Genomic DNA, 23,126 nt, shown 5'->3' with positions numbered 1-23,126 from the left:
CAGTTTCCTTATCTGTAAAATGAGCTGGAAAAAAATGGCAAACTTCAATATCTTTGCCAAGAAAGCCTCCAATGGGGGCACAAAAAGTCAGATATGCCTGAAATAATTGAACATCAAAATCAATTTGTGAAATATTAATGTAATGGAATATTGTTGTATGTCAAGAAATGATGAAAAGGATAGATTCAGAAAAACTTGGAATTTCATGAACTCCTGAGGAAAAGAGCTCCATATCCATCTTCAATTAATCAATAGATCTGACTGGTTTTTTTAAATGTATAAACAAGATTATACCCTGAAATCCTTTTATCAGGGGATAATGTTTCTTTAATTCCATGAAAAAAGGAACATCATGATGGATTAACCAAACATCCTAACCATGACCTTGTGGGTTTTAAAAAATGGAGGAAATTTCAGAAGTTGCTCAGACAAATAGTGAACCAATGTAGTGATAGAAGGGATTAAATACAAAGAATTCTAGTTGAAGCCCACTCTTTTGTTGAAAAGGAAAAAAAAAAATTTTCCTCAGTGAGTTCCTGTAAACCCACTGCAAATAAAATATGTCCTAACAAAACTCCCATCAACGTGTTATCCTTCAATAATTGATACAAATATCTCAAAGCAAAGTCGTTTGCTAAAATATCATGATATTTGTGTAACTGTCACAGTTCAGAGAGTTGTTCTATTTTCTTTTTTCTCCCAGATTCAAATTTGAATCAGGTTAATGAAGGCAATTAAACTCTGGGCAACTACATAGTGATTGAAGAAGGGGATCACATATGTAAGCCACTGGAAACATTTTATCAGAGACATACCTTCACCGATGGTGGGGTCAGGTAGTGAACAACTCTTTAATTAATTAAATTAATTGATTGATTAATTAATTTGCATAGCAATCTGCTTTTCAAAAACTGTGGTCAGAAAGTAGCTTTTATCTTGGGGCTTCTCAAATTCTGACTGATAAGTGTTTCATATGTGGGCCCCCTGTATCAATATAACTTCCCTAATTAGGTTTCACTTTAATCTCCTACTATCTTTCTCCCCAAAATGCCTTGCCACTTCCTTCCCAGTGGTGGCAAACTCAATTAAAAATAAATCCTTGCAGGTTGTATATATTGATTTTTTTTCAGTCATTTTCTGTTCTTTCTGACTCTTTGTTGGGTTTTCTTGATAAAGAGACTGGAGTGCCCCATTTTACAGATGAGGAAACTGAGGCAAGTTAATTGGTTACATTGCTAGATTTCCAGGCCAGGTATTATATCCATTGAATCATCTAGCTGTTCTCTCTGTGTGTCAGCTTCTCTATCTCTCTGTCTCTCCGTCTCTCTGTGTCTCTGTCTCTGTCTTTCCCTCTCTGTCTCTGTCTGTCTGAATCTCTCTCTGTGTCTGTCTTTCTGTTTCTGTCTCTCCCTGTTCTGTGTCTCTGTCTCTCCTCTGTCTCTCTCTCTACCTCTCCCTCTCTCTGTGTGTCTCTGTCTCTGGGTCTCTGTCTGAATCTCTGTCTCTCTGTCTCTCCCTCTCTGTCTCTCTCTCTCTCCCTCTCTCTGTCTCTGTCTGAATCTCTCTGTCTCTCTCTGTCTGTCTGTCTTTCCCTCTCTCTGTGTCTCTGTCTCTCCCTCTCTCTGCCTCTCCTTCTCTCTGTGTCTCTGTCTCTGTCTCTCTGTATCTTTGTCTCTGTCTTTCTATCTGAATCTATCTCTGTCTTTCCCTCTCCTTCTCTCTGCCTCTCCCTGTCTCTCTGTCTCTCTGTTTCTCTGTCTCTCCCTCTCTCTGTGTCTCTGTCTCTACTTCTCTCTGTCTCTCTTTGTCTCTATTTCTCCCTCTTTGTCTGTCTCTCCCTCTTTGTCTGTCTCTCTCTCTGTTTCTATCTCTCTCCTGTCTTTCTCTCTGTCTCTGTCTCTCTCTGTCTCTCTGTCTCTGTGTGTGTGTGTGTGTGTGTGTGTGTGTGTGTGTGTGTGTGTGTCTGCCTCTCCCTCTCTCTGTCTCTGTTTCTTTGTCTTTCTGTCTGAATCTCTCTCTGTCTCTCTGTTTCTCTCTGTCTCTCCCTCTCTCTGTCCCTACTTCTCTCTGTCTCTCTTTGTCTCTATTTCTCCCTCTTTGTCTCTCTGTCTCTCCCTCTTTGTCTCTCTCTCTCTGTTTCTATCTCTCTCTCCTGTCTTTCTCTCTGCCTCTGTCTCTGTCTCTCTCTCTGTCTCTGTCTATCTCTCTCTGTCTCTCTCTCTCTCTCTGTTTCTCTCTCTCTTTATTTCTGTTTCCTTCCCCTCTCTTATTTAACATTATGTTGCATTGTATTACATTCTGATCTGGTTCTGCCCCTCTGGGAAGTTTTGCTGTCCCCCAATTACATACTTCTGCCCTACACAGCCCCTTCTCACCCCCCCCCCCTTGGGGATGGACTGACAAAGCTCCTGGAAAGGGGGCTTCAGTGTGCTTCCTCCTGATCTGTAACTTTCCAAACCCAAACACCCTCTCTCTGGCCGCCGCCGACCCTCAGTGTGCCATCTTCCCCTGTCAGAAGGTAAGCTCCCTGAAGTGGGGCCATCTCCCCTGGAGATGTTTTCCCATAGTCAGCCCTTCACAAACGCATTTTGATTCAGTCAGTCAGCTGTCTGTTCTCCGCAGGGTTGGGAGGGCAGGGCAAGGACCCTGATATGGATGGCTGTGGTTTGTCCTTTCTGCTTGGAGACGGCCCCGACATCAGGGATGCGGGGCTGGGACTGGAGGGAGAGGAGGCTGTGCAAGGTGGCTGTCTTACTCTTTCTTCCAAGGCCAACTGGACTCAGTGATGAGATGGAGAGCAGGATGGCTGGAGATGGACCTGGAAGACTTCATCCTTTATGCTAAGGTCTTTCCCCAAGTCTCAATTTGTCTGAGGAAATGCACATTCAGTGATTAAGTCTAGCTAAGAAATGGGGTAAAAAAATAACTTCTTTTACCTAGTCAGAAAACTTGTAGAAAAGATAAGAGAACTAAATGAAGTATATGGTTAGTGAGAATAGACATTTTATGGTTGGACCATAAGAGGAGCCATTAACTAACTAACTAAATAATTCCATATCATTTTCCAGGGAGGTCCCTCTAGCATGGGGGTTCTCCCCATGAGGTACAAGAACTTGTTTTTTTAAACTAGTGGATTGCTGCAAGCACCTACACTTGACCCTGCTCTATGGAACATTTTTATCGAGGTCTTGCATAAGCAAAAATGGCCTGATTTTCATATAAACAATGGGCACAAAACTGGGAAGAAAGCTATCACTTTGAATGATAGTATCGGAGACTTTGATATGCTCCAAATATAATAAAATAGTTAAAAAAGACATTTAATCTAAATCTTTGATTTCTATGATATAATTTCATAACATACTCTTCCCCTCCTTCTCCAAAAATAAAAAAAAAAGAAAGCCTTCTCTTGACAAAGAAAATCAGTTAAAGCCAACTGGCATGGTGAATGGAAATGTTTATAATATTCCCTATGTACAACCCCTCCCTTGTCTTTTTCTTTCTTTCTTTTTATCAAAAAGAAGAAATGTAGTCCTTTATCTTCTAATCCTCATAAAGAGTGCCATGAGGAGGGAGGTCTATTTTCTCCCCAATTCTCTAGGACCATGATTAGTTTTTCAGTTTCTCAAAGTTTGGCTTCTTTCTTTATCATTGTTGTTGTTGATATTATTTATGCTTTTTTGTCCTTACATCAGTCATTTCTGAAGAAAAATAAAAAGTTTTCCTCCTAGGAAGCAAGGCTTATAGAGTGCTAAGCTCAGAGTTGAGAAGATCTGAGTTCATATTCTGCCTCAGAAACTTCCTAGCTATGTGACCCTGTGTAAACCATTCTGTTTGCCTCAGTTTCCTCAATTGCAAAATGGGGATAATAACATCTACCTCACAGGGTTGTTGTGAGGATCAAATGTAACAGTTCCTGGCACATAGTAGGCATTATACAAATGCTTATTCTCTTCTCCCTCTGTCTTCTAAATTCCACCTTCACATGTGACAAAGGAAAATAGTTAATCAAAAATATCTGATGAGTGACTGTATTGTATATGATGCATACAACACTTTGTCCTGGACACCCCCTGCCTCTCAGCTATGAAAAGGGAGATAAGTTTCACTGTCTTATCTAGGACTTTTCATTACTTTTTCAATTACTCAAAGTTTGAGTTCCATTTACCTTGTTGTAGTCTCTTTGTATTTAGTGGGTTTGAAGTTGGAAAGTTTTAAGTTAGAAAAAATTGACCTCCTTCTTAGGTGACCTCCACCTTCATGTGGGCAAAGCTATCTTTTCCAAATTTTTACTTTTGGCCAGTTTGGGATTGGAACTATGTCTCAGTCAAAAACGCTCACAACCTCTCTCCCTCATGGTCCTATGGGTCCAGAGAAATCCCACCTTGGGAAGTAAACTTGTTTTAGGAACCAAAGACTGAAGGAAGTACTCTCTACTCTTTCTGCATCCAGCCTCTGCCAGGTATTGCCTAGGAGTTCATATGTTTATTGCTCTGCTTGACAAATCTGTTATATAAAATATAACCATTCCTATTTTCAATGAATACTTATTGATAATGATCAATGCTAATTCATTGATCAATTCAATCATTTCACTGAAATCCTTAGCCAGGGGACAACCTCATGGATCAGGACAGAAGTCCCAAACTTCTGTCTTTTTATCTCTATCTACTCCTTTCACTGCCTTCCTCTCTCACAAATATTGATCCATACAAGCATTATTAGGATCAGTTTTTTATCTAGCTAGTTTTGGTACTAACTAAAACATCAAGAAATAACTTTAAAGAAATCAAAACCTCTAGATGAGATCCATCCTCTCAGACAGAAAAGAAGGGGGGAAGAATTCTTTCACTAAGGGGAAATTTCACTACCAATTAGACATACTGTATACTCGAGATTCAGCTGTCCTATCTACCTCATCTACTGCAGTGGGTGGAAGCATTGGCAGCCTTAATACAGCCCAGTTGTGCTTAAGACCAGCTTTAGCTGGCCCCCTTTCTTTGCTGTCTTCTCAAGGTCCATCTTCTCTCCTCTTTGCCCTCACTCGAGTGATTGCAGCTGAACCCTACACCTGCTCTTTATTCACTCCTCGTTGATTTGACAGGGAAGGGGCAGATAGACACATCTAAACACCTTTCTGAAGGCAGCTAGGTGGCTAAATGGATCGAGAACTGACCCTGAAGTTCAAATCCAGCCTCAGGGAGCCTAACACTCCCTAGCTGTGTGACCCTGGACAAGTCACTTAACAAGAAAGAAGGAAAGAAGGAAGGAAAGAAGGAAAGAAAGAAAAGAAAGCAAACTTTGTGGAGCTCTTGGAATCCTGGACAGCAAAGGGATGGGGAATGATCTCACCATGCTCCAACTCAAGTTCATTGCTTTCAGAACAATTGTCTCCATGTCCTGAAAAGACCCAGCTGAATCCTCTAATCTTTGGGTTGCTAGATATTTTGGCTGGCTGATTGTCGTCCTTTGTGCTCAGAGAAGACCAAAATGACAAAAATGCACAGTGTCCAACTGTGGCTTGGAAGACTCTACCATAGATCAGGCATAAATAGTCTGTATGAACATTTGGGAAGATGTCTCTAAATCTGCACATCTCATGTTTCTCTTGAGCTGCTGCAATTCTGCTTTGCTCATAAAGCACAGTGCCTTCTTTGACACAGACACACCATATTTCACGGAGTCTCACTTGTAGTTGTTTCGAATGTTCATACGGACTATTTCCCACTCATTGCTCCTACTCCCTCTCATCTCCCCAGGATTCAATATTCTCATCTCTAAAATGAGAACTTCCCTGACAATTTTTACCTTTCTGAATTTGGAAGGAAGGAAACAAGTGATTATTAAGCACCTGCTATGTGTCTGTCACTGAAAAAACAAGTCCTCGATCCTCACAACCACCGTGCAAGGTGGGTGCTTTTATTATCCCCATTTGACAGTTGAGAACACTAAGGCAGAAGAGCTTATGTGATTTAATCAGGGTCACACAGCTAGGAAGGATCCGAGTCAGAATTTAATTCAGGTTTTCCTGACTCCAGGCCCAACACTGCACCACCTGGCAATTTTGAGAATAAGATGATAGATGGAAAACTGCTTAGAAGTTAAAAACACATTACCCCTTTGGTATTCCCAGCACTCAGCACAGCACTGGACACATAACCATGGCGCTTAATAAATGTTTATTAACTGATGGACTGAATGCAAAGGGTCATTCAGATTGCTCCCCAGGGACACAAAGAATTATCTGGTTTAATTAACCTTTGACATGGTGTGGAGAAATTCCCCTTCTCAAACATCAGATTTGCTTAAAACAGAACCAATCTGATGGACTTGAGCCATCTCAGATATGGCAGTGAATGAGATTCACTTGGTGATCTCAATTCCCAAGGATTCAATTATCCCCTGTGCTGATTATACTCAAACTGACTTAATTCTGCCGCAGTAGCCTCTCTGCTGACCTCCAGTCTTACATCTACAACTGGATGTTCATCTCTACCTGGATGATTTGCACCTATTTTAAACCTAGCATGTTCAAAAATGAACTCCTTGGACTCTGTTGTTCCATGAAAGAGACGTTCCATCTCCCAACTCCAGGGATTTTCTCTGGCTGTCCCCGTGTCTGGAAGGATCTTTGTCTCTGCCTCCTGGCTTGTAGCCCTAGCTAAAATCCCTTCTATAGGAAGTCTTTCCCAAGCCCTTAATCCACCAACCTTCTGCTCTTCCAAACTTCCATATTACTACACCACCCTCCCAGTCCTCCAAAGTTCCCACTTGTGTCATCAACTCCTAATATCATCCCAAATGTCCCGTTACTAAGGTTTGTTGATTTTATCTACATTAATTCCTCTTGAATTCACCCCCTTCTCTCTTGACACTGAACAATCTGGTCCTAAGGACTGATCTGACCATGTCACTCTCCTGCCTTTTACTCCGGAAACTCCAATAGCTCCTAATCACCTCTAGGATCAAATATCAATCAAATCCTGCTTGGTATCCAAAGCTCTTCACAACGCAGGTCTCTTTTGCCATGATTTAGTGACATAGGCCTGGTTGTTCTAGACAAGAGATCTTGTTCTAGAGCCATGGCCATCTTCTCCAGTTGCCCCATGCCTGCAACGTTCTTTTCTGCTTTTTGGCTCATCACAGCTAAAATCCTTCTACAAAACACCTTTCCCCAAGAATTCTAATGCTTTTTCTCCGATTAATTTATCCTGCATATAGAGTGTTTGTACATTTTTTTCTAATCTCTCCCATAATATTGAGCTTCTTGAGAATAGGAACTGTCTTTTCCATTTTTCCAGGTGCTAAAATAAGTATTGTTATTACCCGTCTCTGGGCCTGTTTCTTAGGGATTATTAGTTCTTTCGATTCTAATATTGAATTGCACAAGACGGCATGGGTAGTAGAACAAGATTCAGATCCTGCTTCTAACACTGCGTACCTTGGACAAATCACCTCACCGAGTTCACTTGTAAAACAAGATTGGTGCCATTGAGTAGTGGAATATGGGTCAGACTTGGGAGTCCTGTACTTAAATCTGCATTTTGATTGTTAGTGGTATGAACCCACTGGTACATTCCTGTACCTCTTCAGTCTTTTCTTATTAAAAAAAAAAAAAAAAGCCAATGCCCTACATACCTTAAAAGTCTGTTGTGCTATATGACCTGGACACACAAAAAGGGCTATTGTGAAGCAAATGTTTTGTGAATTCTAAAATAAGTGGATTTTTCCTTTCCAGGGGAGCAGGGGCAGTTTCTCCCAAAAGTCATGGAGTTTTGGCACAATCTAAAACAAAGGCTGTGTGACAAACTGGCAAGAACACTGGCTTTTTAGGAGCCCAGGGGCAACCTAGAGGTCTATTTCCCCTCTGTTCAGTGGCCTTGGGAATAAATGATTCCTAAAAATAAAACACCCCTTTCAGTTCTAGATCCTATTGGAAAGGTGGGCAGATATTAGCCTGTTGGCTCTCAACCCAAACCCAGGAAGAAGAGGTCCTAGAACCAAAGCACTTAAGAGTTACATGGAGTCTCATCTTCCATAAAACCTATAGAAACTTGAGCACAGAGAGGGGGTATCTTAGCTGACATTTATAGCCTGATACAGTATTTCAAAGTACTTTCCAGTTCTTCTCTCAGCTAAGTCTCACAACAGCCCTTTCAAGTCAGCTGCCATGTAGCCAGCAAGTAGCAGAAATGGGATTTGAACCCAGGGTCTTCTGAATGCAGAGCTGTCTGCATTACCTGTTACTGCAAGGTGAACATTCTCCTCTTGCCCTCAGCACTTGGGGCGCTACCAGGAGACTGCAGCCATGGGAACATTGGGTGCCAGGTATCAGTTGATGCTAGTTTCTCCACCCCCAAATCCCAAGGGAAAAAGTCCCTAGTTCCCAAGCACAGAAAAATAACTATACAAACTGCACAGAAAACATGCAGGTGGCCCTCAGCACTCCCAGCGTGGGCAGAGGGCTCATGGGGGATGAGGTCCAGGGCTCCATCCCAGATCCCACCCACATCCCCAACGGCGCTTTCCCCACCAGCAAACAACTGCACCCAGCACAAGGTGGGTTTTTTTAAAACAAAAAAAGCACTTTATTTAACCAAAAAAAAAGAAAGAAAAAAAGCACAATGCTCCTGCAGAAAACTATTTTCTTCTGTATTTTTGTTTGTTTTCTTAAAAAAAAAATCCAAAAAACAAAACAAAACAAAAAAAAAAAAACCAAAATGAACACAGGAAGCTTGTATTTTTCAATCACCGTTATCAGGCTTTTACAACATCTATAGTGAACAACATCCGCTTCAAAATCCTACGGACAGAGAGAAAAAGGACAGACAGCACCCAGTGGACACAGGGGGAGGTTTTGTTATCATTTATTTGTGAAGTTAAAAACGAGCGATAAAAAGTAAAAACTGCCATACAATTGTTTTTTTAAATTTTTTAAAGTTTTTCTTTCCCATTTTGTTTTCAGTTTCAATCTCCTCTCGAACAGATGAAATATGACAGACCAGTCCCAGGAATTTGAGAAGGGAAGGGATGGGAAGGGATGCACGTCAGGAGTCGCTACTCAAAGAGGGCAAGAAGAGAAGGATGGGAGACCAGAGACCAAAGGGGTTCGAGTGGGCCTTGCTGTTTCAGGAGGGGGCAAGGGAGATGTTTTTCTATTTTTTCTTGCAGCCCCAACACCTACTCCAAGGAATGTTCCAACTCTAACTAAAAAAAAAAAAAAGCAAGATGATTTTTTTCTTTTGAAAATTTATTTTAAAAATAAGAAGGGGGCTGGTGGTGGTGATGTGTCTGTGGGGGGGAGGGATGAATTGCCTTACCCTGAAAAAGGCAGTTTTAGGAAGGCAAGAGGGGAGGTAATGAGAAGGGGGAGAGAGGGAAACAAAGGGGGGAAGGAAAGAATGGGAGAAGAGGGGAAGGGCAGACAGAAAGAGAGAAAGAGAGAGAGAGAGAGAAATTTTCATATGTTCTATTTGTTTGCTTTTTGCAGAGATTTAGTTCTTCTATGGCCGGCTCAAAATGAGGAATCCAGAGTTTTGAAAGAAAAAAGTATGTGAGACACAAGAGAGAAAGAGAGTGAGAACGAGCGAGAAGAGAGCGAGAGAGCGCAAAACACTCAGCAAGTGCTCTATCCGCCCAGCGGGGCCTGCTTCCCCCTTCACCCCACTCCCTCCTCCCCAAGGCAGCCATCGCTCTCTTGCCAAAAACAAAACAAAAACAAAAAAAAACAAACAAAAAAGATTTTCACAGATGAGGAAGTTCACATTCATTCGATTCATTGAGCCTGCGGAGAGGGAAGAGATAGGAATTGGTCACTACCAGGGGAAAGGGAGGAGCGGAAGAGGAGACTAGAAGGGTCGCCAGGATGGGATTAGAACAGCCTGAGGAGCAGTGTTTTGGGGGAAAGGAAGAGAAGAGAGGAAGGCAGGGAACTCCCCCCAACCCTGTGGCGACCCAGGCCAAAGGGTGGAGTTCAAATCCCTAGGCAAGTGCTCCGAAGTATGTATCTGAAATCAGACTCTCTGGCTCTTTGAACAAGAAGAATGAGAAACGACCACAGAACAGGCAGGAAGAGCGCGAGATGACTGTTCCTTCTCGGGGTGCACCCTCGTGCGGAGGAGGGCGATTCCCGGCGCTTTATCACAAACATTGTTCAAGATCATGGTGTCCCCACAACACCCCTGTGAGGTAGGTTTGAGGGTGGCAATGATCGTCATGCCCACTTCCACAGACAAGGCCGGGGTCGGGATCGGAGGCGCGGGCAGGAGGCACAAGGGGGTCGTGAGAAGAGACTGAGCCAAGGCGGAGTGGGGGGGCGGCAGCCAGGGAGGGGCGGATAAGGAGACCCCGGCCCTCCCCAGGCGGTCCCCTCTTCTCCGCCAAAGGTGGCGCTGACCCCAGAGAGGGGGTGCCTGCAACACACACAATCACTCAGACTTGGGGAAATGATCGCTGATAAAAAAATAATAAATCCATAACCTGGGGGAGGGGAGGAGAAAGGCTTTTTAAAACTCAAGTGGCCAGATTTACAGATTGAGAGAGAGAGAGACAGAGTGAGTGAGAGTGAGTTAGTTGGCTGGGATGGCAACCAACATTCAAGCTATCTGCCCACCCCCCACCCACCCCAGGACCACCCACCAGTTCAAAAGTTCCACCTTGTATTTTTTTCGTGCTCTCCCCCAACATCACGACAGCGTTACACAGGAACAAGCAGGCTGGCGGAGGGAGGCCTCTTCTGTTTAACCTCTGGGCCCAGCGCACACTGTCCCCCGTCTTGTGGGGACTCCCGGAGACCTCCGGCCACACGGCCCCCGACGCTGGCATCAAGGGCACACCCCGCAGGGGAAGGGATTTCCGGCGCTACCCACTAAGGCAGGATGGACGGTAGCCGGGGGTTGGAAGGAAAAAGGAGGAGGAGGAGGGTGGCAATTCCCACTTGCCTGCTGTCCCTGCTGTGTGGGAGGTGGCTGGGGGCCGCCAGGACCAGGGGTCTGTCCGTAGTAGGCGGCTTGCTGTCTGTAATATTCAGCCCAGGCAGCACTATAGTCAGGCTGGGAGCCCGGGGGGGCTCCGGGTCCACCACCAGTGGCCACTTGCGCTGTGGTTGGGGAGGAAGGTGGAGACACAAAGTGAGCCAGGTCCTTTCTAGTCGGACCCCCATCCCCCCAAGCCCAGAAGGCAGTGGGCACCGGCTCACCTTGTTTCTTATAGTACTCCTCCCAGGCTTTTGTGTAATCCTGTTGGGGGGGAGCACCAGGCTGCTGAGGCTGTTGGCCTAAAGAAGCATGAAGAGATGGGGACCATCAAAGGTCATGGCTCTTGCCAAACAGGGGACTCTTGGCCAGAGGAGAAATGGTATCCACCATCAATCCATTTTCTTTTTGTTCCCTTGGTCACTGATGCTTCTCTTCCCCTCGAGAGGCATTCACCTTAACCCTGTCTTCTTTCTCAGTGGTCCCTCTTCCCCAACCTTACCTATTTTTTTGTAATATTCTTCCCAGGCTTTAGTGTAGTCTGACTGTCCCGTAGGTGGGGGTTGTGGGGGTTCCCCCTGGGCAGGTGGGGCCGTGGGGGCTGGTGCTGGACCTGGCACGGGGCCTGGGGGCTGCTGGTAGTAGTGTGAGTAGTAGGCAGCCCAGGCGGCATTGGGATCTGCTGCTGCAGCTGCTGCTTTATCTGGAAAATAAAGACAGATTTCAGAGGGAAAGTGTGTTTGTGGGAAACTGAACATCCTTCCCTTCCCCTACAGCTAATTACTTACTTGGGTCATGAGGAGCAGGTGGCTGCCACTGTGGATAGGTGTTGCCCCAACCCTGGGGTGGGTACTGGTGAGGAGGGGGCCCTCCAGCACTTTAAAAAGATAAGGGAAAAGGAATTGATGAGTAACAATGGAACTCAAGGGTGAGGAATTAAAATAGCAGGAGATTCTGGATCTATCAAATAAATGGCTGTGTGACCTTAGGTCGCCACAGCCATTGATATCAATGGCTGGAACTTAAGAGACCAATCTTGGCTGCACAGAAGAAAAAACATCAATTTGACCTGTCAATAAATGGATTGGCCTGTCTTGGTAGTTAAAAAATACCCCATCTCTAGAAACTTTCATACAGAAAACAAACAGCCCCATATCTTGGACATTGCCAAACTAACACCATATACCAATAAAGAAAAGAACCTTGGTCTTACTAACAGACCAGAGTTGTTTTGGCTGACATTTGCAATAGGGAAAGCCTAGGAATAGCTTCTTAGATCTTGCTTCTTCCTATGCAACTAAAAACTGCTAGCTGTGTGAAAACAGCCCTGGTACTGCCACTTCGCAGAACCAAGGTGAAGAAGCACCACGGAAGGGATTGCCACTTGGGCTATTTGACTTCTGAGGCTATTTCAGCTCCCAAGGGTAATTTGAAAATCTCCAAGGGCATTTTCAAGCTTTGACAACAAAAGGCTCTGAAAGTTAAATCCAACTCTTCATTCCACCACAAGAAATCAATAGCAAATATCAGAAGGTACTTCCATGCCGCTTCATTGACACACAGGGTCTTAAAACCTGCCCCCAACCTGCCGTCCTTTCTTTTCCCAGATTCCCAATTATAAAAGATACTCACTGAGGAGGAGCTCCTGGAGGCCCCTGGTTGAAAGGCCCTGGGTTAAAGGGCCCCATTGGGCCAGCAGGACCTGGTCCGCCAGGACCTGGACCAACTGGACAGAGAGGACCCTGGTAGAAAAAGAAAACAAAATCTGGGGTTTAGTACCATAAACTGCAAAGCGACCAAGACTCTGGCCACATACAGTTTTTTCTTCCTTTGCAAAGCCATTGGGGTTAAGTGACTTGCCCAGGGTCACACAGTCAGGACATGTTAAGTGTTCAAGACCAAATTTGAACTCGGGTCTTTCTGAATCCAGGACTGGTGCTCTAATTGTGCCATCTAGCTGCTCACCAGATAATATTTTCCACAGCCCCATCCCATTCCCACCTCAATCTTTTCCTCAATAAGCTGCTTGGCATGGTCAATTTGTTGAGGGGATCCCCGGATGATAAAGAGTTTGAAGTTAGGGTCCCCATTTGGTGGGAGCTGCCGAGAGATCTCCACAAAGGCGCCTGTTTGCTGATTTATGGCTTTCACGTTCTCCCCACCTACAGTAAAGGCAAGAGAGGCTTCTGAGTATGGCTGATAGAGGAAGAGAGCCTAAGAGGGAAGAGAAGCCCGTGGGGAGGGAGGCTCACCTCTGCCAATGACCAGTCCACACTTGTGAGTTGGAATGGAGAAAGTCATCTCTCCACCAGGAGGCCCCCAGTTTCCCTGGCCTCGACCTCGGCCCCTGCCTCCAGGGGGCATGCCCGGGCCCCCGGGAGGTCCTGGGGGACCACTCTGTAAGAGAAGAAGACCAGGTGAGGTTCAGCAAATCCAATGGTGACCCTAGAATGAAGCAGCAGTGACTACAGATGGGCTCAGAGATTAGCTCTGCTCTTTATGCATCCACATCAATTAAGTTTTCCTGGTAACTTCAGGACCTCACTTGTAAAATGAAAGGTCTAGACTGCAGGGGACTGTCCCCATTAGCTCTAAGTCCTATGACCCCAAGAGCAGACTCCCAAATGTAATACATCGAAGACAAAGGCCAAACAAGTGCGGACGGGACCGTGGAAGTTCTGCTCCCAGCTCCTCAGGGTGTGGCTGGACGTTTTGGCCCCCCATTCCTATAGGCTCCCTCCAACCTCCACTCTGGAGCCTACCCTTAAACTCTGGAGGAGGTCGTTGATGATTCGGGCAGCATGCTCACACCGGTCTGGGGGTCCCATGATATGGGCTATCTTCTCAGGACCTGTTCCATCATCTGAAACCCAACAACAACAAACGTTTAGTTTTAAAAATAATACTATGTGCCTAAAATAAAAGAATGATGAGGGGAGAAATTAATTTGAAATTAAAGGAGGTAGGTTTTTCTGTTTAGTACCCATGTTGCTTTTGGCAAAACTGCTCAACCTCTCTGGGTCTCCTTAACTAGATAAATTCTAGGGTTCCCATCCATCTCCTGTGAAACTCCTATGAAATCTAGCAGCTTTGTCTGCAATAATTAAAAAGACAAGAGAAATCTTGAAAACATGGGGTTTTTAAAAACTAGGGAAGGGATGTACAAATTTTGACATATATAATGAAGTGACAAATATTAAAATGAAATCATGGTTAAGTCATACAATCAAGAAAGCAGCATCAGAACATTTACACACTAGGACAACATAAATTCAGAAGATAGGAGGGCACAGGATGTTTTGTTCTTTTAATTAAGTTCATATATAACCTTTGAAAACAAAAGGTAAAATTTTGGAGCTCATATTTCTATGTACCATTGCTTTCATTGTATTTGGAATCATTTGCTAATTGTTATTCAGTTAAAAACAACTTTTCTTGTTAAATCCTGTGTAGCACTGATTGTCATGGAAAGCAGGGACTACATGATTTCTGAGTCCTTCCCCCTCTGATGGCTGGTCCAGCACCATTTGCTCACTTGGAGAGATGGATTTAGTAGGATATCTGATAGAAAAGCTAGTGATCACCGTCTCCAAGACATCTTTCACCCTTCATTACCAGGGAAGCTGTGGATAGTTAGTCCCACAAAAGAGAACTGGGCTAGTTAACGTAAAGCAGTAACAGGTCAACTAATGGGTTTTTTTCTCCATCCCTCTCCCCCAGCAATGACTCTGGATCTTAAAACACTTTCCTCAGAAATATAAACAGGTCATACATATTAAGAGCAGTCTCCATCTCAAGCTGACTTGCCATTGAAAAGAAATTAACTTGACAGCCAGGGTTCAATGCAGGTAGGCAACTATTAAGTATGGACTGAGGAAATGGCATCTTCACTGGGTCACGGGTGTTATGACCCACTCTCACACAGGAAGGGAAGTTACATACATAATACATACTAAGGGAGAAAAAATATTCTTAGTGGAATCTGAGAATCAAGGACTCCCAATCTACCTCCAAATATCTGAAGAAGAAAAATATAGAAAAAGTCACACAGAGGCAATTTTAACTCAATTACATAAGGACTTTAGATTTTATCTCCCTAAGCTTCCTTTTCTGGGTTTAAGAATTAGCTTATGAGGAAAAAATCTTCTAATAATCTCAGCAAATTTAACAATGGAATTGGTTGCTTCTAAGGATAATTAAGTTCCTGCTCACCCCAGGTAGAAGACAGACGGATGACTATAGATAGGATGCTCTAGAGATTCCTACCCTGGGTACAAGAACTATAAACTCCCTGGGATTCCTTCCAATGCAGACTCAAAGAAACTAGTCTATAAATTGTCTTTAACTTGTTAACAGGAGTCTGACCTTGTTTGAACTGTATCCGGACACCAGCATCACTTTGTATTTTTTTGATCATTTCTCCACTCCGGCCAATGACCACACCAACAGAATGTCTAGGCACTGGCACCTGAGTAAAGGACACAAAAAGGAAAACCAAGGTGATCTACATCCCCCTGTCTCTGCTGCCAGGCACAAAAGATACCCTTCACAATGCCCCCTCTCACCCCTAACCCTGGTGACTCAGGAGAAAGCATTCTTACATCTATCCCGCCGCCAATCCTGGATCCATATTCATTCCGGTCCCCAAAGCCTCCTTGGTCACGTTCTCGGAGGATATCCATCACCATCTCACAGGCTTGCTACAACATGTGGTATACATAAGCAGCAGCAGGACACAAATGGATTCTTCCCCCTAATTACTTTGTTGTTCCTCCAAACCTCACCACCCCAATAGAAGATATAGCAGTCTGCTGGATCCCACCACAATACCCACTATACTCAGGGGAAGCTTAACATTATTGATGACTGATAGGCAAAATTGGCTCTTAGGGTCAAAGTAAAGGGAAAGTAGAGGGGAAAAAACAACTTTGCAGGCATCTAAGAGCCAACTACTCCAGAGGGAAAACCTAAAATAAACTGAAACTAGGCCAATGGACCTTTGGGGTACCAGGGCCAAAGAGCTGGGGCAATTTTTATCTTCTTATATTCAAGGAAGTCAGAGCCGAGGGAAAAAAAATGTAACCCCTTTCCTCAGCCATGATCTTTGCCAAAAACCATCTCCAATGAAGCCTGAAATCCACTTCCTTCTATCCAACCCCAGTCTACAGCAATTTAATGTCTCTCACCCCTTCAAGTCTTCCTGAACACCCTTTTCCTCCCTTTTCTTTACCTGTACTTTATAAGGATCTCCAATAATCCGAAGAGGTTTGTCCACATTGGTATTTTGGGATCCATCTTGAATTAAAATCATCTTCACTCCAGCTCGCTCCTGTATAACCACCAATGCCACAGTTAATGATAGACTCTTGCTCAACAGGTCAGGGCAAGGGCAAGGGCTGGCAGTGTCATAAGATTCAACACAAAGGATTCAGGGAAGGACAAGTGATAAGAGGACTCTGAGAGACTCTGCTGAATGCTGGCAGAGAACAATACCAAGCCCTATGGTACTGTTCAAGGTAAACCTTCTTGAGAAAGGGAGGGGACTGGATCTGGAAGAAAGGTGTCCTTAGGGTCATTCTCACACCTGCAGCTGCTTAATGGTCTCCCCGCCTTTGCCAATCACCAATCCTGCCTTCCCTGCAGGAATCATGATCTCCTGCACTGTGCCATTCTGACCCCCATTTGAATTATCATGGAATTGTCCAGGAGGGCCACCTCGGCCCCGAGAAACAATGTCATCCAGCATCATCTTTGCTTTCCTGGGAAGAGAGAAGAGGAATATGCCAGTAAGTTTATGTTGGTTTCCTGATCAACGTCATCATTAAGGAATACAGACAGATGTTTAGGGAAGAAGAAAGCCAGTCATTGCTTAAGTATTTGAACCAGCAAGATGTAGAATTCAATTTCTGAAGGGCAAAAAAGGCCCAGAGAAACAAACAATAGACTCTAAATACTACCAACCCTCTCACCCCCCCACCCCATATACCACACCAATATTCATTCATTCATTCATTCATTCCTCTGAGAGGCCCTAAGCACATGGATGTGAATTGTATTCCCTTCTTTTTTTTTTTTTTTTTTTTATTTAATAGCCTTTTATTTACAGGATATATACATGGGTAACTTTACAGCATTAACAATTGCCAAACCTCTTGTTCCAATTTTTCACCTCTTACCCCCCCACCCCCTCCCCTAAATGGCAGGATGACCAGTAGATGTTAAATATATTAAAATTATATTCCCTTCTTAGAAAGAGACAGCAAAATCAGGTACATACTGCACTGATTCTGGGGCTCCCGTCAGTGACACACTTCGCTCTGGTAAGCCACCGCTGTCTGAAAAAGAAGGACATAGAGTCAGGGACCAAAGTCTCTAGAAAAAAGGAACTTTCCCTGATTCTGATAAAGCTAGAGAAACTCTTACTAAAATACTTCTTTGGCTACCCACTCAGCCTACAGAGGAGTAAATTCTACTTCAGATGTTTGTTTTTCTGACACTTCAGTCATGTCAATTCTTCATGAGCTCACCTAGGATAGGTTCAGATATATGGTGGACTATATGAGCTCTGAGAAGTGAGAGATGTGTTTGTGTGTGTGTGTGTGAGATGTTTCAGAGAACCGATTGTCAAAGACGCAAAAATAGGAACAGCCAATCAATGTAGTTCCAAAAGACAAAAGTTTGTATTCAATAGAAACCCAGGTTAATACACTTCTTGACTAGACTTGGAGTTAATGAATGAATTGTAGATCCTCTCACAAGGAGTCTTCTCATACCTGGTGAGATCTGTACTTTGCAGCCTGAGTCCTGCTGGATCTTGTTGATTTGTTCACCACCTCTGCCAATGACTAGATGGGACAAAATTAAAAAGAAAAAATGTAGACAACAACCCAGAACTCGGGAGGTTTTTGTTTTGTAGTAGCTAATATCCTCCCCCTTCTCAGATCTTCAGGAAAAGAGGGCAGTAACCACTCCAAAAGCTACAGTGTCCAGAGAAGATTAGGGTGGGGGTGAAGGGCACAATTAAAATGAGAACAAGAGACTCTTTCAAACCAGAGACGTCTGGCCTGGCACAATCTCACAGGAAGCTGGCCCTCAGAAGCCAAGATAATAGGGACCCTGACCAAGGTGAGGCTGGCAGCTTCTACACTCTCCCCCCCTCCCCCCATTTTATTATTTCAGCACAGGCCCACACTTACTTAGTCCCACCATGCCATCAGGGACACGGTACTCTTCCGTCATTGAAGACCTGCAAAGGGATAAATAGGGAAATCACCGATTCAAAAGTGAACAAGGAATATGGACAAAAGACTTGAGGGGTCACGTAGAACAAGAGCAGCTGCCCTAATACAAAGAACTGCAGGGATTGATCAACTCAAAAATACATGCACCAGCCAACCTACATATTGAGAAAAGCTTCTTGAGGTACTATTGGCTGCCTACATAAAGACAAGGAGAACAACTGAGTGATGTGGATAACAACCTATGAAACCTCAAGCCATAGACAGCAGCACAGATCATGATGTAACATACCTTTCCCTTCCCAGGCCAGAGTTGACCTTTTATTTTTGAGAACTGAGGTCATATTATCAAATGAGATAACATGTAAAGTTCTTTGCTAATCTTAAAATGCTATATAAATGCTAACTATTATTCACCTCTCTAGGCCTATTTCTTCCTATGTACAAGAGGAACTTGGATAAGATGCTCTCTAAGGTCCTTTTCAGCTCTTACTCTACAGTTCTAACAGATTCTTGGGACAACCCTAGAAATGTTATTACAGGAAACAAGCTCTCACAGAAGTCAGATAAAGACTTATACCAGCCCCTTCCCCTCCCACCATGAGGAAACAGGAATAACTGAACCCACACCTTCCTTGAGCCAATAGAAAGTTATAAATTTCCTTCACAAAACCCATGGACACAAGCATAAAAAAAGAAGATTTCAATTTTAATTTTCCCTACCTAATTTCTCAAAGAAGTGCCAAGACAAAATAACCAAATTCACTAATTTGAAAAATCTAAATAACTGAATATTCTGATGGCAGGGCTCTGTTGGCAAATCTGAAGGAAGGGTTAAGAGCAGAGAACAAGAAATTCTTTAAACTGTGGCTTACCTGGGAGGAGGATGGATAGGCCCAAGTTGAGAACTGAGAGCTGGGAAAAAAAAAAAAAAATCAAAAGGAATATTGGTCTGGTGCTAACTGGTAGCCAACAAAAGGTCTTGATTTTACAACATTTTAAGATTGACAAAATGCTCTCCTCACAACACAAGGAGGAAAGGAATGTAAAGATGATAGTACTCCATTTAACAAATCCCTAAATCCTCTATGCTTTGTGTCCTTAGCAGGTACTCAGAAAATATTTGGGAGCCTGAGAATCAGCATCATTGGACCTAACTTCCCAAACATTTAATCTTAAAGAAAAGTTAACACTTGGCAAATACAAAGACCACTCTCAGAACCAGGCCCCTGCCCAAATACATATCACATTAAAATGGACTTACAGTCGCCTTGGGCTGCCAGTTTCTTGCTCTCAGGCTGATCTGTGGAATTGAGAAGATGTTAGATGCGGCCTCTACCCACTGCTGCTTCAGAACCAGCATTAATGCCATATGTTTTTAGGCACATAGATCTGAAGACAGCCCCCCCCCCCCTCCCAAATTTGGAGAGACTGATAGTAGACTGAAAATAAATACAAATGTCAGATTTTCAACTCTAGGGCTAAAAAAAGCCCTTTATAACAAGTGGAACAATGATCTAAGGGACAAAGCCACAGCATTTCCTGCTGAGAAAAAGAGTCAAGCTTTACTTGTAATAAATAAGAATGAGGTTTCAGGATGGTAGAGTTGCTTTGGCTTATTATGATGGCTGTCATTGATAACTGAATGTTTACCTGGTACCAAACTCTAAATCAGACCTCATGTTTGCCATGTTCCCTGTGGGAATTTTTTTTTCTGGAATTACTAGATTCACAACTATATCAACTGTCTCATCCCAACCCAAATTTATTGTTCTGCTATTGTAGCATACCAAGAAAAAGAAAAAAGAATCAACAGAAGTTGGTGAAACTTTTGCAAAAAACACAAGTTTTTTAATTTAAAAAAAAAAAATAAAAAAAAAATCTAACCCATATTCATGCCACACAGCCACCATCTCTGTCTTTCTCCCCTCTTCCCCTGAAGTTACACAAGTCAGGAGTTACCTCCATCTTCCAACTGTCTCTTTTGGCCCCCAAACCCAAAATCTGGAGTGCTGTTATTGACAGTAGTAGCTGCATCGCCTCCAATTTTTGCTGCTATCTGAAAATTAATTAAGAGTAGCGAGAATTAATAGCAAAAAAGACACTGGTGTTTAAAGATGTGAAAAGAGGGTATAAGAGAAAAAAAGTTCTTCCTCCTGTAGACATTAGTTTCCTCAAATTATCACTTGTTACTTGATGTTAAGATTCTTTAGTTGACTCCTATTCACTTCCAAATAGCCTTTTAGTGAAAATATGAAATAAATTTTGTTTAATGCTTCAAATTTGAGATTTCATCTAAAAACTTACTAATTCCCTTTTCCCCCCTTGGTGTAGTAGCTGAATCTAGAAAACTTTCCAGGTCAAACAGAAGTGAAACTATAAGGACCTGAAGAACTATTTGGTCCTTTTATTGAGGTCAGGGTGGCCGAATAGACTCTTCCTCCTTCATGTACCCTTAACAGCAAGATATATATATATATATATATTTCTTTACATTCCTCAAAGGTGTTGCTCTTACTAACAGTGAAAGCAAGGGTCCTCTGGGACTTAAGTAAGTCTCAGAAATTTCAAAGCTGGTAGCAGTTTCTTCCCACCAGTTCTGCCAGCAAGCTGAAGAGCAGGCTCTTCCTCGGTTCACTTTCCCATATTCAGTTTTAAAGTTCTCAATATAGAAGCCTATGTTCCTAGGATTCCAATTTGCATGGGCCACAAAGCTTCCTAGAGGCTGGTTCACAACCAAGGAAAAAAACCACTTCAAACAAACTCAATCTCACTAAACTAGATTAGCCTCTGTAGGAATAATTGTCAAGCAGTCCAAGGAACAAGAACTCGGGACTCGGGCCTTTCTAGCAGCCCTTGCTCACGCCGCTTAAACTTATGCCCCAGGCGCTGCCGCCTCCAAGATCCAACCGGGCAAAGCTGCGAAGCACCTAATCCTGCTCCTACCACAGGCTATGCCCACAAACCACACAGGCAGGCATGTGGGCGTTCCTCTAACGGGACAGCCCGAGTTTCCATGAGTCCTAGAACCCTCTCCTTCACCAAGGTTGGCACTCAGAGCCAGGGGGGAGGCAAGGCTGGCTCCCATCATGACAAGATGCGGTCATTCTTTTCCCCCAACCCCAGGCCGGGAAGAGGGTGGAGGGAGGGGAGGGTCACCCATCTGGAAGTGCTCTAGACGGCCCCTTGCAGGGACCCCCGGCCGAGGCGGACTTCCAGCACCCTCCCCTTCCGCCTCCCCCGGTTCAGATGACCCGAACACACACTCCCTCCAGAAGGTCCGGATGATAAACAATAAACTCGTTCTTACATACAAAAAAGGCAAACGTGTGTTTTTACTGAGCTGCTCTAACACCCCCCCCAAACCAGGAGAGGCGCAGGGTGCCATGAGGAGTTACTAAGACTCTCCCACCGGAGAGCCCGCCCAGGGCCCCTAAGCCTCAGGGGGAGCCCTACCCTGCCCCTATCCCAACTCCCCAGCCGCTGCAGGGAAAGCCGGGAGCTCCGGGAGAAGAGGGCGCACGGGGTGGGGGGGGTGGGGGGCACCGTGCCCCTTCCCGAGTCTCCCTCCTCCCACGGAGGAGAAAGAATGAATGGGAAAGTCACTGCCCCCACTCCCCCTGCCCCCACGTGCCAAAGCCTAAGCCAGAAGGTCACAGCGCCCCTCCCCACACCTTACTTTTGCCTCCCCCCGCACTGACATAAGAGCAGAGGGGTGCTGGCACCTCCTGCCTTTAGCGCTGGGGGGGCTATGGTCCCTTCCTCCTTTTCTCATTCCTGGGAGGAAGAAGCAATTAAGGAAGATGGGACACTCGCTTCCTTTCCACTTTTCCCCGCCTCCCAAAGTGCAGGGACGAGGAGGGCCCGGGGGGTGCCGGGCCCTCGGCTGGCCCAACTCCAGAGGTTAGGCCCCCTAGAGAACCCAGCTACCAGCCCCGGTCCCCAGCCCCCCCCGCCCCCCCCCCCCCCCCCCAGCTCCGCGCGCGCGCGCACATGCCCCCTCCTCAGCCCCCCCACGTGACCCCGGCCTCGCGCTCCCTCCGCCCCCCGCCCCCCGGCGCTGGCGCTGCCGCCGCCGCCGCCGCCGCCTCCTCCTCCTCACCTGCCGGGCCCGCTGCACGGCATCCGCGAAGGCGTCCTTGCGGATTCCCGGGGCTCCCCCTCCGGGTGGCGGGGCCGAACCGGGGCCCGGTCCTCCGCCCCCTCCACCTCCCCGGTCCCCGGCGCCCGGCGCTCCTGGCGGCGGCCCCCCGGCTCCCCCGGCGCCAGCCCCGGCTCCGGCTCCGGTCCCGGCGCCTCCTCCTCCTCCGGCAGACGGCGGAGGCCCCGGCGGCGGCCCCCCAGTGCTGTAGTCCGACATGGCGGCCGGGCAGGGCGTCCCCTCAGGGGGCGGGGGGGCGAACGGGGCTGAGGCGACGCGGCTGGGCCCGGGCTGAGGCGGCGGCGGCTCAACGCGGGAACAAGGCCTCGCTCCACACGGCCGCAAAGGAGTCTGGGAGCAGAGCGGCTGGGGAGAGGAGGAGGGCGGGGGAAGGGCGGCGGGGCGAGACTGGGGAGGGGAGGGAGGGAGGCTTGTTGCTGGCGTGAAGGGCAGCGCCACTCAGCCAATGACCAAAGGTCTCAGCGTTTGCAGAGCCAATGGTGAGCCCTGGATCAGGCAATGAAGGCCAGCAATTCGGGAGGGCCCCAGGAAGGGAGGGGTGGAGGTGGGGGGGGCACACAGTCAGCCAATCCAAAGGAGACGGAGACGTAGGGGGAGGGGAAGGCGGGAGACGCAGGGAGATGGACAGCTCGCAGAATCAATCCATGGTGAGTGCTCCGTGGGAAGGTGGAGAATTCCGGACCGCCAGAGAAAACGAGGGGACCAATTAGACGAGAATTCCAGAATCGGGAGGCGGATTCGAGACAAGATTGA

The 23,126-nt window shown here is 45.5% G+C and overlaps 1 protein-coding gene across 1 annotated transcript; it reads right to left on the bottom strand.

Annotated features, from left to right (window-relative positions):
- Positions 1 to 10,678: 10,678 nt before the first annotated feature.
- Positions 10,679 to 22,733, bottom strand: KHSRP (KH-type splicing regulatory protein). Its single transcript, XM_031947735.1, has 19 exons — positions 22,314 to 22,733; positions 20,174 to 20,270; positions 19,476 to 19,514; positions 19,087 to 19,126; positions 18,170 to 18,219; positions 17,747 to 17,818; positions 17,251 to 17,308; positions 16,558 to 16,732; positions 16,204 to 16,302; positions 15,575 to 15,673; positions 15,339 to 15,441; positions 13,736 to 13,836; positions 13,226 to 13,370; positions 12,975 to 13,135; positions 12,606 to 12,715; positions 11,762 to 11,850; positions 11,476 to 11,676; positions 11,198 to 11,275; positions 10,679 to 11,098 (listed from the first exon to the last, which is right to left on the bottom strand). Exons 1-19 carry the CDS (start codon positions 22,569 to 22,571, stop codon positions 10,824 to 10,826), a joined length of 2,250 nt encoding a protein of 749 aa, XP_031803595.1. The 5' UTR covers positions 22,572 to 22,733; the 3' UTR covers positions 10,679 to 10,823.
- Between the last annotated feature and the right edge of the window lie 393 nt (positions 22,734 to 23,126).

The sequence above is a fragment of the Sarcophilus harrisii genome, chromosome 1 (genome assembly GCF_902635505.1).
Source record: "Sarcophilus harrisii chromosome 1, mSarHar1.11, whole genome shotgun sequence".
Taxonomy (NCBI): Eukaryota; Metazoa; Chordata; class Mammalia; order Dasyuromorphia; family Dasyuridae; genus Sarcophilus; species Sarcophilus harrisii.
Note: the sequence above shows the minus strand (reverse complement) of the source record. Positions and strands in the feature narration are given on the sequence as shown.

What these genes read in the sequence shown, in the direction of transcription:
- KHSRP (XM_031947735.1), bottom strand. Translation starts at nt 22,571, where the DNA reads ATGTCGGACTACAGCACTGGGGGGCCGCCGCCGGGGCCTCCGCCGTCT. An exon ending in TGATGGCATGGTGGGACTAA is followed by an intron (nt 17,819 to 18,169) that starts GTAAGTGTGGGC and finishes TGTCCCATCTAG; the next exon opens with TCATTGGCAGAGGTGGTGAA. An exon ending in AGACCATTAAGCAGCTGCAG is followed by an intron (nt 16,303 to 16,557) that starts GTGTGAGAATGA and finishes GTGGTTATACAG; the next exon opens with GAGCGAGCTGGAGTGAAGAT.